We start from the raw sequence: 14662 nt of genomic DNA, 5'->3' as shown, positions 1-14662 counted from the left end.
AAAGCATCTTGGCCTAGCATTGTGTCCTTGTTTTTAGGAGTTATCTTCAAGACTTGGTCCAGGTGTTGGCGTTGGGAACTATAACAATAAATTTCATATGAATTCAGTGTAATGCATCCAAGCCATATCAACAAGTCTCACTACAAAAATATTACAACTAAAACAGAAAATGAAAGCAACAACATTGCTGTCTTGCATGAAATGCAACATGCTCACAGGCCGGGCTCCGGCGGACTTGTAGGGAACACGGCCGGAACTTAAGAGGTTTTCCTTCTTTTTAAACTTCTCAATCAGCAATCCGAGGCTACAGCATGGCCAATAATTTAACAGAGAAATTGCAAACTCATTCTTTGTTTGGCCAGGCAGTTGTAATACACGTTTAAATAATATTAATGAATCTTTTGGTAAGGATGGCTCAAGCCTAATCACCACATAAAGCCTAACAATATAGTGTGTGATTTGAACATGATGATCAATGTCTTGTCATACTAATAGAGTTCAAAAATTAAGTGCAGCTATCTCTCTCTTTTTCATCAAAAATTAAGGAAAAAAGCTTTAATGAGATAATAAGCTGAGAAGAGACACCAAGTTACTCAGGCTTCTATCAGAAAGAAAGGTCGGCATTAGACCCAAAAAAAAACTGACAAAAAATAAATAAAAAATAAACAAGGGTCTTTGCACACAGGAGGCATAATCTGCAGCATCGAGATCACAGCACTCCGTGCAGCTTCTTCCACACAACAAATAGTGAGCATTTTGAATTTGTAAAGTTTGGCTTGACAGGAACTGAGGACGATTGCAATGCCTGAGCAAGAGATCCATCTAAGCAGCTGCACCAGCTAGTTCTTTGCTCGGGGTCACTCGCACCAGTTTCTGGGGCTGTGTAGGCAAACAGAAGCCAATGTGAAGCTATATAAATGATTTCAAGAACCTTGAGACACACACAACCCACAAACCACATGGAGCAAAAAGTTAAAAATTAGAATATAGGGACCAATCTGCCTAGAAGGAAAATCACATGGACTATTTTAGCATTTAACCCATTTTAAAACTATAAACCAAAGAGTAACATATGTGGACTGAGGGAAATGCATACTATGAAGTCCAGCTTAGGAGGGAAAAGGAATTACCATCATCAACTGCACTACATCTACAATATACCAAACAGTCTAAATAACAAGATAAAAAAAAATAAAAGAAAGAAATAAAAATCACAGGTAGAGTACATATACACAAAACACAGGGTTCATCAGCTTCTCACCTCTGCTAATTCCTGCTCGTGCTTTGGGATAAAAGCAGTATCAACTTTGCCATTCCTAAAATCCTGTTATAAAGTGGAAACATTGCAAATTAGATGGTTCCACATGCATAGAGAAAATAAACAAAGACAATTTGAATAAAATCTCGGAAGAAAAGATGCACATCAGAGCTTGCCCACCTCTATATCAAGGATAAGTTTATGGTATTCAATGGTCGTAGGAACCCCTGTGGAAGAAAGTTTTCAACATTACAATGATTAATTTAAGAATCCAAAAGAGAGGATTAATCAAGAAATGTAAATTTCAAGCACAAAACAATTAGAATGGATGTGTCTATGATTGAAAGGACAACAGGGAAATTGCAGAAAACTCTTCACCCACAAGATCCCCACTAAAATGCAAGTGGCATATTTTTTTTTAAATAACAAGTGGTTTATATTAAATAGAGGCAAAACACCAGGAAAAACCATCTGCCGAAATTACCTGATCCATTAAACTAATAAATTTTTAGATTTGGGCCTCGTTTGGTTACACAAATAAACCAAACAGATGAGATGAGATGAAAAATCTGTGAATATTAGTGAGATAGTTTGTGAATAGTAGTGAAATGGTTTGAGTTAAGATGTTTTATGGGGTTTTGGAAAATGAGAGAAAAAAAGTTGAATAAAAATATTATAAAGTTAAAATCTCGTTAGAATATAATTTTTAATATTATTTTTGTTTTGGGATTTGAAAAAGTTGAATTATTTTATTGTGTTTTGTTTGGAAGTTTGGGAAAGTTGTAATGATTAGGTAATGATTAGATGAAAAAATTAAAAATTTGAAATTGAAAAGTTTTTATATTTGAATGGTATTTAGATTTTTTTTTATAAGTAAAAATATTATATATATCAAAGAAGTAATCAAGTACACTAAATGTATACAAGAAAACACCTTGCCCATATTAGAAAGCCCCTAATGACCCAATGAATGGTGTTTAGATGTTCAGATGAGATGAGATAAAATGAGATGGGTTGAGACCATATGTGAAACCAAACGGGGCCTTAATCTTTATCTCCTAAACTGAAACGCTAGATACACAAGATTGGCAACACAGGCTGTTTAAGGATAATATGCCAAGGCTTCAGAGCCCAAAACATCCCTCCACACTCCATAAGATGAACTGCTAGCAACCTTGACACTCAGACATTGAAGTGCAAAATGACAGGAAGAGAGAGAGAGATCTATAATCTTGATCAAGACCTTATATAATTACCTGTGATAATAGTGTCTTCAAGAGCCCTTTTCATGCGCTCAATTGCCTTTTCTCTTGTTGGAGCCCATACAATAAGCTACAATATAGTGCCAAAGTTGGCAAACTAATTAGAAGAACAATTTGTAGCAGAAACCCCCAATTTAGAGGAGCAGCAATATGAATATTGTAGCCTTACACTATCATGTTTATCAGATGCATAAGCTGTCCATCCATTGCCAACACAATGCTAAGATGACAGGGTTTTTCTATGTACTTGAAATATTTATCAGATAAATGTCCACAAATAAGACACAATTTTTAAGTAGCTTATGGTAGAGATCCAGAGAATGAAACTTACCATTTGTTATAGAACCAAAACTCTTTTTTTTTTCGATTAGTATAGAACCAAAACTCTCTTACTCAAGTACCTACAGCCATTTGTTATAGAACCAAAACTCTCTTACTCAAGTACCTACAGCTTATGGTAGAGATCCAGAGAATGAAACTTACCATTTGTTATAGAACCAAAACTCTCTTACTCAAGTACCTACAGCCATGATGTGCGCATTTTATTCTTTCCTTGGATAATCTCTTTTAATTACTTATTCAATTCCATTATTCGTTAGCAAGTCCAGATGAAACTGTCAAATAGATAATTACAATAAAAGAAATCAAACTTACAGATAATTAACTACTCTTAGGAACAACACTTGCATAATTTAGGACCTTCTGTGTTTACAAGCCAGCTCCAAGCCCAGAGAAGGAAGAGTTTTGCTAAAAGTGTTCTTTATACTTCACCAATCATCCGCTATAACCCTAACCGCCTAGAGGTCAACAAACTAAACTATACAGAGTTACCCCTATAACCCTTATTTCCATCTGTACTATTGCCTATCTGCATGAATTGACACCCATAAATTACTGATACACACCAATCAAAAAAATAAATTACTTTTTTTTATTGGCACCGGGTGTCCATAGACAAAGTCCCGACTACTCCCGGGGATGCACAAGCCCTTGGCAAGGAGTTTCCCACAAATGCACTTCGGGTAATTCAAGAGGAAGTCCGCCTAGTCCAATGGCCTCAAAAATTGTTTGCACCCAAGAGGATTCGAAACCTTAGATCTGGAGGGTGCATACCACCAAGACCAAGGCTTTTACCACTTGAGCCAACCCCTAGGGTTTCAAAAAAAAAATTACTGATACACAAACAATTCTTGAGCGCACAGAATGAGAGATATAATGGTAATTTGATATGCATCCCAACAAATCAGCACGCACAAAAGCACATTAATACTTGATGACATCAACTACTCATACACAAACCACTGCACATGACAAAGCTAAACTAATAAAATGAATATTGTGACCGACCTTTCCAAGAAGGGAGTCATAGCTAGGAGGAACCACATAGTCAGGATAAACATGGCTATCCATTCTAACAAACGGTCCTCCAGATGGCAGATATGCGGTTATTCTCCCTGTTGTCCAAAAGTAGAGAAATAAGAAAAGATTGACAACGGTTATACATTCGTTAGACAAGATTGAAAACCACATGCTAATATGTTGCATCTACTATTCGGAATCTGAGTAGAGTATGCATCAAAGTTACTTGTATAAAGATGAAAAAAACAAGAAAATTGATGCCTATAAACCTCTTAATCATTATGGCTTGATTACATTCCATACAGAAAAATAAAAAATAAAACTAAAAATTAGCGAAATAACTGCAAGCCCAACTGTATGCAAATGTGGATTGGTAGGCAAACCCATTCTAGTGCCCTAAAATTATATTCCAAAAGCTTATAAGAGATTTTTGGAACACCTCCATCAGAGCAACAAAAATAGCCAATTTTGAAAATCCAACAAACTGGAGAGAAAAGTGACAAAGGATTTGCTGATTTGGGTGCATCAAGCATTTTGCACATGCATGCCAGAAGGACCACAGGCACATTATCTTGAGTATACCTGGTCCAGGTCGAAATCCTTTAAATGCGTCTTCTGCATTGATTCGGCATTCAATTGAATGTCCTCTGAGCACAATATCTTCCTGTAGATAAAAGCCCCAAAAGACACTAAATACACCGTACTGTATGCTAAGGGATTGAGTTTTTCGGAAATTATTTTATGCTTAAGATAACTAAAGTATCCCATTTCCACTACCTGTTTGTACTGGAGTTTTTCACCCATGGCTACACGAATTTGTTCCTCAATCAAGTCCACAGAGGAAATCATCTCTGTCACCGGATGCTCAACCTAGTCACCCCAACCAACCCAGACAAAAAAAGGTGGAAACACAATATTTAGTAAAGCTCGAGATTAGTCCCCTAAAGCAGGTATGGTTTGAAATATACATATTTAGTCCACGTTCTCAAGAAATGTTTCTACCTGGATCCGAGTATTCATTTCCATAAAGTAGAAGGAACCTCTTTCATCCAAAAGGAACTCGACTGTTCCAACACCAATGTAACCAATGGATGCTGCTGCTGCAACTGCTGCGTCACCCATAGCTTTCCGCAACTCAGGGGTCAAAGCAGGAGAAGGTGCTTCTTCCAGCAGCTTTTGGTTCCGTCTCTGAACAAAATTGACGGTCAAGAGAGGAATCACTTATCTTTTTACTTGCACTTCAAAACTAGTAGAAAAAACTCATTAACCAAAATGACAACAAATTTAAAGCTAAAAGACAACAAAAGGAAAGGCAAAAGATGGATAGAGTTGGGCCTAAGTTCTTGATTTTATAGAGTTGAAGGTATCAAAAGCCAATAATGAATTCACCAGTTTCACATATTTCCGTTTAGCAATTGATCTTTTAACTTTGTCATCCAATTTTGAATTTGAAGCAAGCTCAATTTCCATAGCTGAATTCAACAACTACTCAAAACTCATTTGATAAACTATCCAAAAGTTAAGAGGAATGAGCTAATTTCTGATACCTGGATGCTGCAATCACGTTCTCCAAAGTGGACGACATTACCATATTTATCCGCAAGAACCTGTCAAACCATTTAGCACGCAAGGGATGGACCCAAAAATGCACCCAGAGGTCAGATTCGGCAATTAGAATTAAAAAATAAAATAAACTGAAAAAGAATGCATACTACCTACCCTTTTAGTCCTTTGCTTGGCTGGGACTTACCAAACCACATTCAACAGGTTTATATGACTTCTATATTTTCTCACGGTAAGATGAGGCGAGTTTTGAACATTAGACTAACTGAGACCTATGACTAAACGGATTTTAAAGGAGCATAGTCTAATGTTCGTTTATAGTCTTAGATCATGCAGACTATAACTGCCTAGACCTAGAATACTCAGGTTGCTCTTAACGGTCCATGAATCAACTGCATAATTTATCCAAGTAAAGATCCAGAAATACTGAGTATAATTCTTTTGATAAAAGAATACTAAATGAGAATGTTTCCCATTATGGATGCCGTTCTGGATTTCCCTTTTGTGACTTGATAAACTCCTTGACAATTTTAAGAGATCATAAATACTAAAAGACATCAAAACGCCCAGCAGTTACCTGGAATTCAATGTGCCTTGGATTTTGAATGTACTTCTCCAGATAAACTCCATCATTTCCAAAAGCAGCCGCAGCCTCACTCTTGGCTTGCTGAAAATCAAATGAGACCCAATATAACACAAGTTTCAGAAAAAATATGTAAATAAAATTCTTTGTAGTTTAGGTATTTCTCGTTTATATTTGTGTACTTGAGTAACACCCTTTTTTTATGAGAAGACTTTACAGAACATGTAAGGAAGATCACAAAACTCAAGGCAGATTAAAAAAAAAAAATTGGATCTAAGAGCTGAAGGGGTATGGAATTGATGGGAATGCTTCCAATGACACCATAGGAGGCAATTCATTTGGCACATACTTTTTTTTTTATCAGTAAAGAAGAATCTTATTAAAGAGAAAAGCAGGCATAGCCCAGGTACTCAGGACATATACAAGAGCAACACCTATGCATGATTGTCTAAAGATATATGCCACTAAAATCTATTACAATATTGGCACAATACTTAAGATTGACTTATGCACAATACTTCTTTTTTTATTTATAAGTAAAAATATTATATATATATATATATATATATATATATAAATCAATAGGAGTAACCAAGTACACAGGACGTATACAAGAAAACACATAACTTATGCACAATACTTAAGATTGACTTATGCTGTTTTGTTGTCAGTAACCGATTAGATTCAAATACGATATATAAGTCCAATTGACTAAGAGAAAGGAAGCAAAATGTCTTAAAAATTGGTGTTTATATTTTCAGAATTTGAGTATTTGAGTAATACAAACTTTAAGGTCAAAATAATAGGTTTTGCTCACTCTATTGTCACAAGAATAGCGTGTAACTATAGTGCAGCCAATAACACTAGTAGCAAAACAAACAATGTCAATTGATACCAAGTAACAGCTTCACAAATAGCCACAAAATAAAATTGCAGGGCAGTCATCAAGTGGCAGCAGTTTGGAGAATGATTCCGTTGTGTATCATGTGGTGTATTTGGACGGAAAGGAATATGCGATGCTTCAAAGACAAGGAAAGAACAATGATGGAGCTGAAGAATTATTTTCTGCACACTTTATTGCTTTGGTTTTCAGCTATTGTATTAAATGGGGGTGATATACATGAATTCCTATCTTTAGTTTAACGCTCTTAGAATGTATCTAGGTGTTCAACTGTATACTTCCTGTGTACTAGGTATATGCCTATTTCATTCACATCAATAAAGTTTATATCTTACTTATCAAAAAAAAAAAAAGGTCAAAATAATAGGTTTTGCTCACTCTATTGTCACAAGAATAGCGTGTAACTATAGTGCAGCCAATAACACTAGTAGCAAAACAAACAATGTCAATTGATACCAAGTAACAGCTTCACAAATAGCCACAAAATAAAATTTATAAAATAAAAACATATTTTTTTCATTTAAAAATATCATAATGCGAGAGAGAGAGAGAGAGAGAGAGAGAGAGAGAGAGAGAGATGGAACACCCACCTTGGTGTGCTCAAAAGTAGGCAACCCACGTGGCTGACCTTTACTTAAACATAACATTTTATATAATTCTCTTGTGCTATACTTCATATACAAATATATGATACTTCATAGCCACTCATCCAAAAAAAATTGATAGCCATAATCAAATTAAAGTACGTGGTTGAATCAAAAAGACCATGTCCAAAAAATCTCAAGAATTGTAGGTATTGACTTCTACGCTAACATAAACAATCAATATCAATCCATCTAGAAAGCCAACTTGGACTATTATATTGTGTTGAAAGCATATACATCACATATGACAACATGTTGTGGCGCCATGGTACGTAAATGATCTTCAATATCAACTACATGCTTAAAAATGTTTGTTTACAACATTTTCTAGGTCTTGAAATAATAACTTTATAATTTGTTTAACAAAATTACAAAACATCCTTTTTGCGCTTTAAGCTCAAGCAAAAAGCCCCAAAAAAGGAGCTTTTGTAAATGCGCTTAGCTTTTAGTAAGCAATGCACTTCGGCCTTGGCACTTTGCCCTTAGTGCGCTTTTACCAACACTGCCCTCCACACTTTCATACAAAGGCAATAGGTGCCAACATAAAGTTAATAGTAGGCATTACATGAGGAAGATCGGGAAGATTCAAACCCTTAAGAAGTGTCAAAACTCTAAGTTCAACATCAAACAGTTTAAGAAGGCCTAGTGAAGTAACATGACAGAAAAATGCATTGTGTGCAATACCTGCAGTAACTTCACAAACTCATCTGGTTCTTTAGCTAGACGCATCCCACGGCCTCCACCACCTGCCGTTGCCTTGAGAGCATAAAATGCTTGTCAGTTCACAGAAAATTCAATAAGGACAAAGACAAGATTTAATTATTACAGAGTTTTAGGAATTAGGGGAGGATGGGACCCTGGATTATTAAAATGGCAACAAAATCAAACCTTGAACACAAAAGGTTTTGAAAAAAACAAGTGAAAAATAATTGACAGGTACCCTTCACTTTTCATAGAGTTTCAATTAGGCATTGTCATGGCTTGCACTACTTTAAAAAATTATTAATTATTTTGTTAGGAAGAAAATGATAAAACTTTGATCTCACGAGTAGCTTTATGCCACTAAATAATTCTTTCAATTTATTTCTATACTCCATTGGTTATATATAAACATGATTTTGAATGAACTGGGTAATTGTGATTTTGTTTACTCATCAAAAGCACCAAAAAAAAGTAGATGCATGCTACTCAGGAGAGGGTTGAATTCCTACTCTTGAGTTAGTTTATAAACGTAGAAATAGATGCCTATTGCAATCCCAGCAGCCACAGAAGGAAATATGTATAATAACTATCATAAGAAAATGCTAGTACAAGATTATTTACCTTGATCATAACAGGAAATCCAATCTCATGGGAAAGCCTGATAGCTTCTTCTGTGGTCTGTAATAGCAATCATCATCTTAGGTTTTTTAAGCATTTTATAGTTAATATTTTAACAATGAATAGAAAAAGTGATCTCACAACTATTTAGCAAGTTGCTAAAAATCATACCACCACAAGTCATACATAATACCTGCAACAATCCGTCACTTCCTGGTACAGTGGGCACACCTGCTTTCTTCATTGTATCTCTAGCAGTTGACTTATCACCCATAACACGGATACTGTCAGGCTGCAAAAATGTAACCAGGAATTCAAATTTCTTGCTCGAACTTTTTCAATAAGAAAGAACTTCGACCATGAACACCCAATAATACACCAGAACATTTTAACTATTTGCTTAGAAGGTCAAAGATCATAAACATAACAAATTAAGTCTTTGGTCTTTGGTCTTTGGTCTTTGCATTACCTACCAAAAAAAAAAATTAATTCTACAAAAAGAAAGCTAGTAAGGGCAATACCTTGCACTAAAGAAACAGAAAAGAGAAACCCCTCACAGGTGGGGAAGAAAAAAATAAGAGAAAAAAAGGCTAAGCTAATTATAAAGTTGAAGTATGTTAAGAATATTTATATAAGTTGATGTTGGGCTTCTATGCATGGAGCCTGATTGTGTTTGTAGCAGCCCGTTTTGATGACCTGACCCCACCCGACAAGGATCCGTTGCAACTCTTATACGCTAGAAGCATTCTGCTGTAAGGTTTTTATAAATTGATAGTGAGCAATCACATTGCATCAATCCAAATACAAACTAAAACCCTGAGATTATGGAATAGTGGATTGTGTTAGCAGTGAAATTTATTGTCAGTTAAATGCATTATTGAAATGCCCGGGAGTTTGCTATCTTCTTCAGTTTCCTTACCCCAAAAAAAGAAATGCCCCCGGATCCATGAAAAGGCTGACTTTGGAAACTATGATAAACCCTATGCCTCTACTTGTGATATTGATATGACACTCTGTCTGGTTTTATTTTAGAAGACAGGTCCCTTTAGTCTTGTGATTCAACTTACGAAGAATTTCAACAAGAACGCCACATTAAATAACATATTCCAACCAAAGGAAGATAGGTTCTTAGGCATTATAGGATGAGGAACACTTTCTCTCTGTTTAAGGTACTTACATTGGGCCCAATAAAGTTAATTCCATGTTCTCTGCACATTTCAACGAATACTGCATTCTCAGCAAGGAAGCCATACCCAGGATGCAGCATTGTACATTTACGGCTGATAGCAGCAGATAAAACATTTGGAATCACCAGGTACCTGTAAGACAGATCAACATGCATGTTACACCACTATCACCCGTACCAAGAACAAAGGAGGAAACACAGGTATTCAGAATATTGATGGAAAATATGCATTTATCAAAAAAAAAAAAAAAAAAAAAGAATAAACTTCAAACTTCATTTTAATGACATTATTCTGTCAAAAAATAAATCAGCCCTTACGATTGGTTGCTCGGTGCTTCGCCTATGCAAACTGATTCATCAGCCAATTTGACATGAAGCGCATCCTTGTCTATGGTTGAGTACACGGCTACACAGGGTATCCCCATCTCATGCGCAGTTCTAATGATCCGAACAGCAATCTCTCCTCTATTTGCCACCAGGATTTTGTCAGCACGACATGTAGCATACAGAGCTCCTCCACGCTTTTTAGCTTTGTAACTACTAACTTGTACACTCTGAGCACTTTGCCTTGGAAAGTTCACTCTATTCCCCACCATGAAGCTGCATTGGGAGCTTCTGATTCCTCCACTTCTCCCCACGAATAAACCCTTCCATTGGATTAAGAAACCCCACAAAAAATTAAGTTTTAATATAAGGATTAATCGGCGACTCATTTCAAGTTCCACCAATCTGAGCAAAACCCAACACTTAGAACCAGCAATTGCATTACAAAGAAAAACCAATATAAGCTAGAGAAGGACTTACAGGAGGGGAGGTGACAGATTTGCACATAGGCATCGTGGCATCCATTTTCAGAAGAGAAGGAAACACGAACGCCTAGAAATAAGCAAACCCATTTGAATCAAACATAGATAAAAAACAATCTTAGCATCATTATCCAACATTAAGTATGAGAAATTACCTCTAGAATGCGATAATAATGGAGGATTTTGATCCAAACTAGCAGGCGTTTCTGAGAAAGGTGGAGAAAGAGTTTTGGTCAGGAAATATAGAGAGAACGGGTGAAGAAGTCGAGATTTGAAGAAGTTTGAAGGGATTACAGAGGAGGTGTCGATGAAAACTAGGGAAGTTGGCACTTGGCAGGTTGGAAGCTCCGCCTAACCGTGCGTGTGGGCACTTGACTTATAATGTATACTGCAACGAGCAATCTGTACGGTAAAACTCATTTTACGTATATTCCTTTTTCCTTTTTTCTATATAAGTGAAGATTTGAACAAGTTTTATGAAAACGGACTTATGAGTTACAAGCGATTTGACGTATTAAATTATGTATTAATATTTATATAATTTTTGTTTATTACCAAAAAAAATAAAAAAAATAAAAAGAACTTTTGAGAGAAGAATAAGATCTTCTATCTTATAAAAATTATTTTATCTTCAATTTATATTATTTCATTTAACAAATATCTTACATTTAATGTTAGTGTGCGGTTTAGTGCGCGAAATTGTTTGCAAAAAAAACTTTTCCTTAAAATTAAGTTGATTCTCTAATAAGTTTTCATTCATCTACTTTGTACTTTGGAGAAATATCTCATTTTGAAATTTAAGGTAGGACTGTTTTATATTATTCCAAGTCTCCATTGTAAATTGGTTTGAGCAAAGTATAGCAATACACGATCCACCCATAAGAGTCCAACCTAATAAAATCCTAACCAATATTATTTGCTTACCAACTATAGTGAAGGTTAGACTAAAATATGATATGGTTACAAAATCTTAACATTTTAAAGAATTAAGAAAAAATTGTAAAGAAAGTGAGAGTTTTGATGATAGAAAGATAACTTTAATAGTTTAGCTAGTTTCGATACATAAACTATTTTATTTCATATCATCTCATATCATCTCATTATTATAACTTTTTTAAATTTCTACACAAAATATAATAAACAATTCAATTTTTTAAAATCCTAAAATAATAATAAAATTAAAAAATAATATTCTAACAATATTTTATTCAACACATTTAAAATCATCTCATCTCATCTCATCTCACTATCCAAACGAGCCGTTGTTATATTTTATAATAAATAATAATGAAGAGGTAGAAGTATACCTTTTTTTGTTCAATTTGATTGTCAGGAGATTTCGGCACAAATGGTTTAAAAAAAACAAACCCATTTGATCAATTTTGAAATTGAGTTCCATTTCCATCCATTTAATCATTATTCAATAAAATATTTTTTTTAAGCACGAGTTGCCCATAACTTAAATCATATATATAATAATAATTTATGGTGTAGAATATTTAATTAAATAGAATAAAATACTCGAACTCGGGATTTATATTATAATATCATGTGAAATTATCAATTATCTCGTAATTTTAAACTAATAGAAGAAGTAAATTTAATTATTTATATTTTAAAGGGATGTCTTTCTCACAGTAAAATAAAAAGAAAACAAAAGAGTTTTTTCTTCTTTTTTTTTTTGTTGGCAAAGTGTGTACTTGAATCTTCACTACGTGGAATTCATAAGAGATTCCAATTGAGGGGTTCAAACTTCAAATATATAATAAAAAATCCTTATTTACAATATGATAGATTACAGTAAATACGCTAGTATATGGACTTTTTTAATGTAAAATTTATTTGTACACTAAACATTTCTCTTAAATATTATCTTTTTGTAAATTTTGTTAACTCTAGTTAGAGCACCACGCTATCCATTTTATTGATGAAAAACTCTACTCTCATACATTTTCTATCGAATTTACTTTTTAAAAAAAAATTACTTAATGATTAAATAAATATTTTTGAATGAATTTATGATTCCTTTTAATGTTTAAGGGGTTTAAAAAATTTTTGAAAAAAAATACAAAATAAAAAAAAAATGCACATTCGGTGACTAAATTTGGTGGCTTCCCTCAGTGGGTGTAGCGTCACCTTTTATTGATACATATCAATAAATATTAAAATTAAGTTGATTCTTTAATAAGTTTTCATACATTTATTTTGTACTTTGGAGAAATATCTCATTTTGAAATTTAAGGTAGGATTGTTTCAACTTTTATATTATTCCAATTCTCCATTGTAAATGAAAAATTCTATGGATCGGCAACCGTTGTTATCCCACACCCCACACCTGACGTGTGGGGTTTTATTTTATTTTATTTTTCTTATCTTCCCTTTAACACGTTATAAAATAAAATTTAAGGAAAAAGAAGTCGGAGAGAGAAGTTGAGGAGAGAGGGAGAGAGAGAGGGGTCTGAGAGGGAGATTAAGGGGAGAGAGAGGTTGAAAGTGATGGCGATGGGTCTGACATAAAGTTGAAAAAAAAAAAGTGTGGGGGTGTTGGATAAAACAATAGCTAATGTATAGCATGATTCATCCTAATTTGGTTTGAGCAAAGTATTGCATACACGATCCCCCCATGAGAGTCCAACTTAATAAAACCCTAACCAACATTATTTACTTACCAACTATAGTGAAGATTGTACTAAAATATGATACCGTTACAAAATCTTAATATTTTAAAGGATTAATAAAAAATTGTAAAGAAAGTGAGAGTTTTGATATAGAAAGATAACTTTAATAGTTTAAGGCTCATTTGGATATAGAAATCATCTCACATCATCTTATCTCATTTCATCTTATTATTACAATTTTTTTAATTTTCACACAAAATATAATAAACAATTCAACTTTTTCAAATCCTAAAACAATAATAATATTAAAAAATAATATTCTAACAATATTTTATTCAACTCATGTAAAACCATCTCATCTCATCTTACTATCCAAATGAGCCATTAGTCATTATATTGCATAATAAATAATAAGCAAGAGGCAGAAGTATACTTTTTTTTCTTCTATTTGATTGTCAGGAAATTTGGGCACAAATGGTTTAAAAAAAAAAAACAAACCCATTTGATCAATTTTGAAAGAAAATTCAATTTCCATCCATTTAATCATTATTCACTAAAATAACTTTTTAAGCACGAGTTGCCCATTACTTAAATCATGCATGCTTTCGTTGGATAGAAAAATTCTATTTATTATTCTCACACACTATACACCATATTTTTTTTCTCTTACCAAATATATGATATATGGATGATAAGTAGAAGAATTTAATAAGTTTAAGAAGAATAAAACAAAAAAAAAATTAAAAAAAAAAGTATAGTATGTGATGCGTGGAGATGATAAGTAACAAAGCTCGGTTAAAAAAATTACTTCCTCAATTAGAGTAGACCAGTCATTTTATCAGATAAATAACAAAAAAGAACTCTTGAAATAGGTTATTGAAAGAAAGTCGTTGTGGGTAGGAGAGGGAGGGGGGAGGTCATGTAATGGGGGAAACAAAAAGAAAAAAGGACAGATTTTTTGTAGTAATCAAGTTGAATTAAAACAAAGAGAGATGAAGCTGCTTATTGAGGAAGCATCGACTGAACTTTTTGACCTTGATCGGCCATTGGACACCAACCCTCCTACCACCATCCCTACTATATCTATATATATATACCCACTTCCCCCTCCTTCAAACTCCACATTAAGAGCATGGCTCATCTGCTCGCAAAGTCCATACTT

General features: G+C 34.0%; 1 protein-coding gene across 4 annotated transcripts; it reads right to left on the bottom strand.

Annotated features, from left to right (window-relative positions):
• Window positions 1-455: 455 nt before the first annotated feature.
• On the bottom strand, window positions 456-11277 carry LOC121242928 (biotin carboxylase 1, chloroplastic). 4 transcript variants are annotated; one of them, XM_041140938.1, is made up of 18 exons: window positions 11038-11277; window positions 10881-10952; window positions 10395-10723; window positions 10068-10209; window positions 9084-9182; window positions 8894-8950; window positions 8255-8326; window positions 6020-6109; window positions 5427-5486; window positions 4882-5067; window positions 4657-4749; window positions 4462-4543; window positions 3868-3974; window positions 2515-2590; window positions 1439-1485; window positions 1262-1324; window positions 1097-1150; window positions 738-879 (listed from the first exon to the last, which is right to left on the bottom strand). In XM_041140938.1, exons 2-17 carry the CDS (start codon window positions 10923-10925, stop codon window positions 1145-1147), a joined length of 1554 nt encoding a protein of 517 aa, XP_040996872.1. In that variant the 5' UTR covers window positions 10926-10952; window positions 11038-11277; the 3' UTR covers window positions 738-879; window positions 1097-1144. The 4 variants fall into 4 exon arrangements, with proteins under 4 accessions (XP_040996869.1, XP_040996872.1, XP_040996871.1 ...); XM_041140937.1 differs by having other exon boundaries at window positions 740-879; window positions 1131-1150; XM_041140935.1 differs by lacking the exon at window positions 1097-1150 and having other exon boundaries at window positions 456-879.
• Window positions 11278-14662: the final 3385 nt, after the last annotated feature.

This window comes from Juglans microcarpa x Juglans regia, chromosome 8D (assembly GCF_004785595.1).
Source record: "Juglans microcarpa x Juglans regia isolate MS1-56 chromosome 8D, Jm3101_v1.0, whole genome shotgun sequence".
In the NCBI taxonomy this organism is placed as follows: domain Eukaryota; kingdom Viridiplantae; phylum Streptophyta; class Magnoliopsida; order Fagales; family Juglandaceae; genus Juglans; species Juglans microcarpa x Juglans regia.
This window is presented reverse-complemented; position numbering and strand designations above follow the sequence as displayed.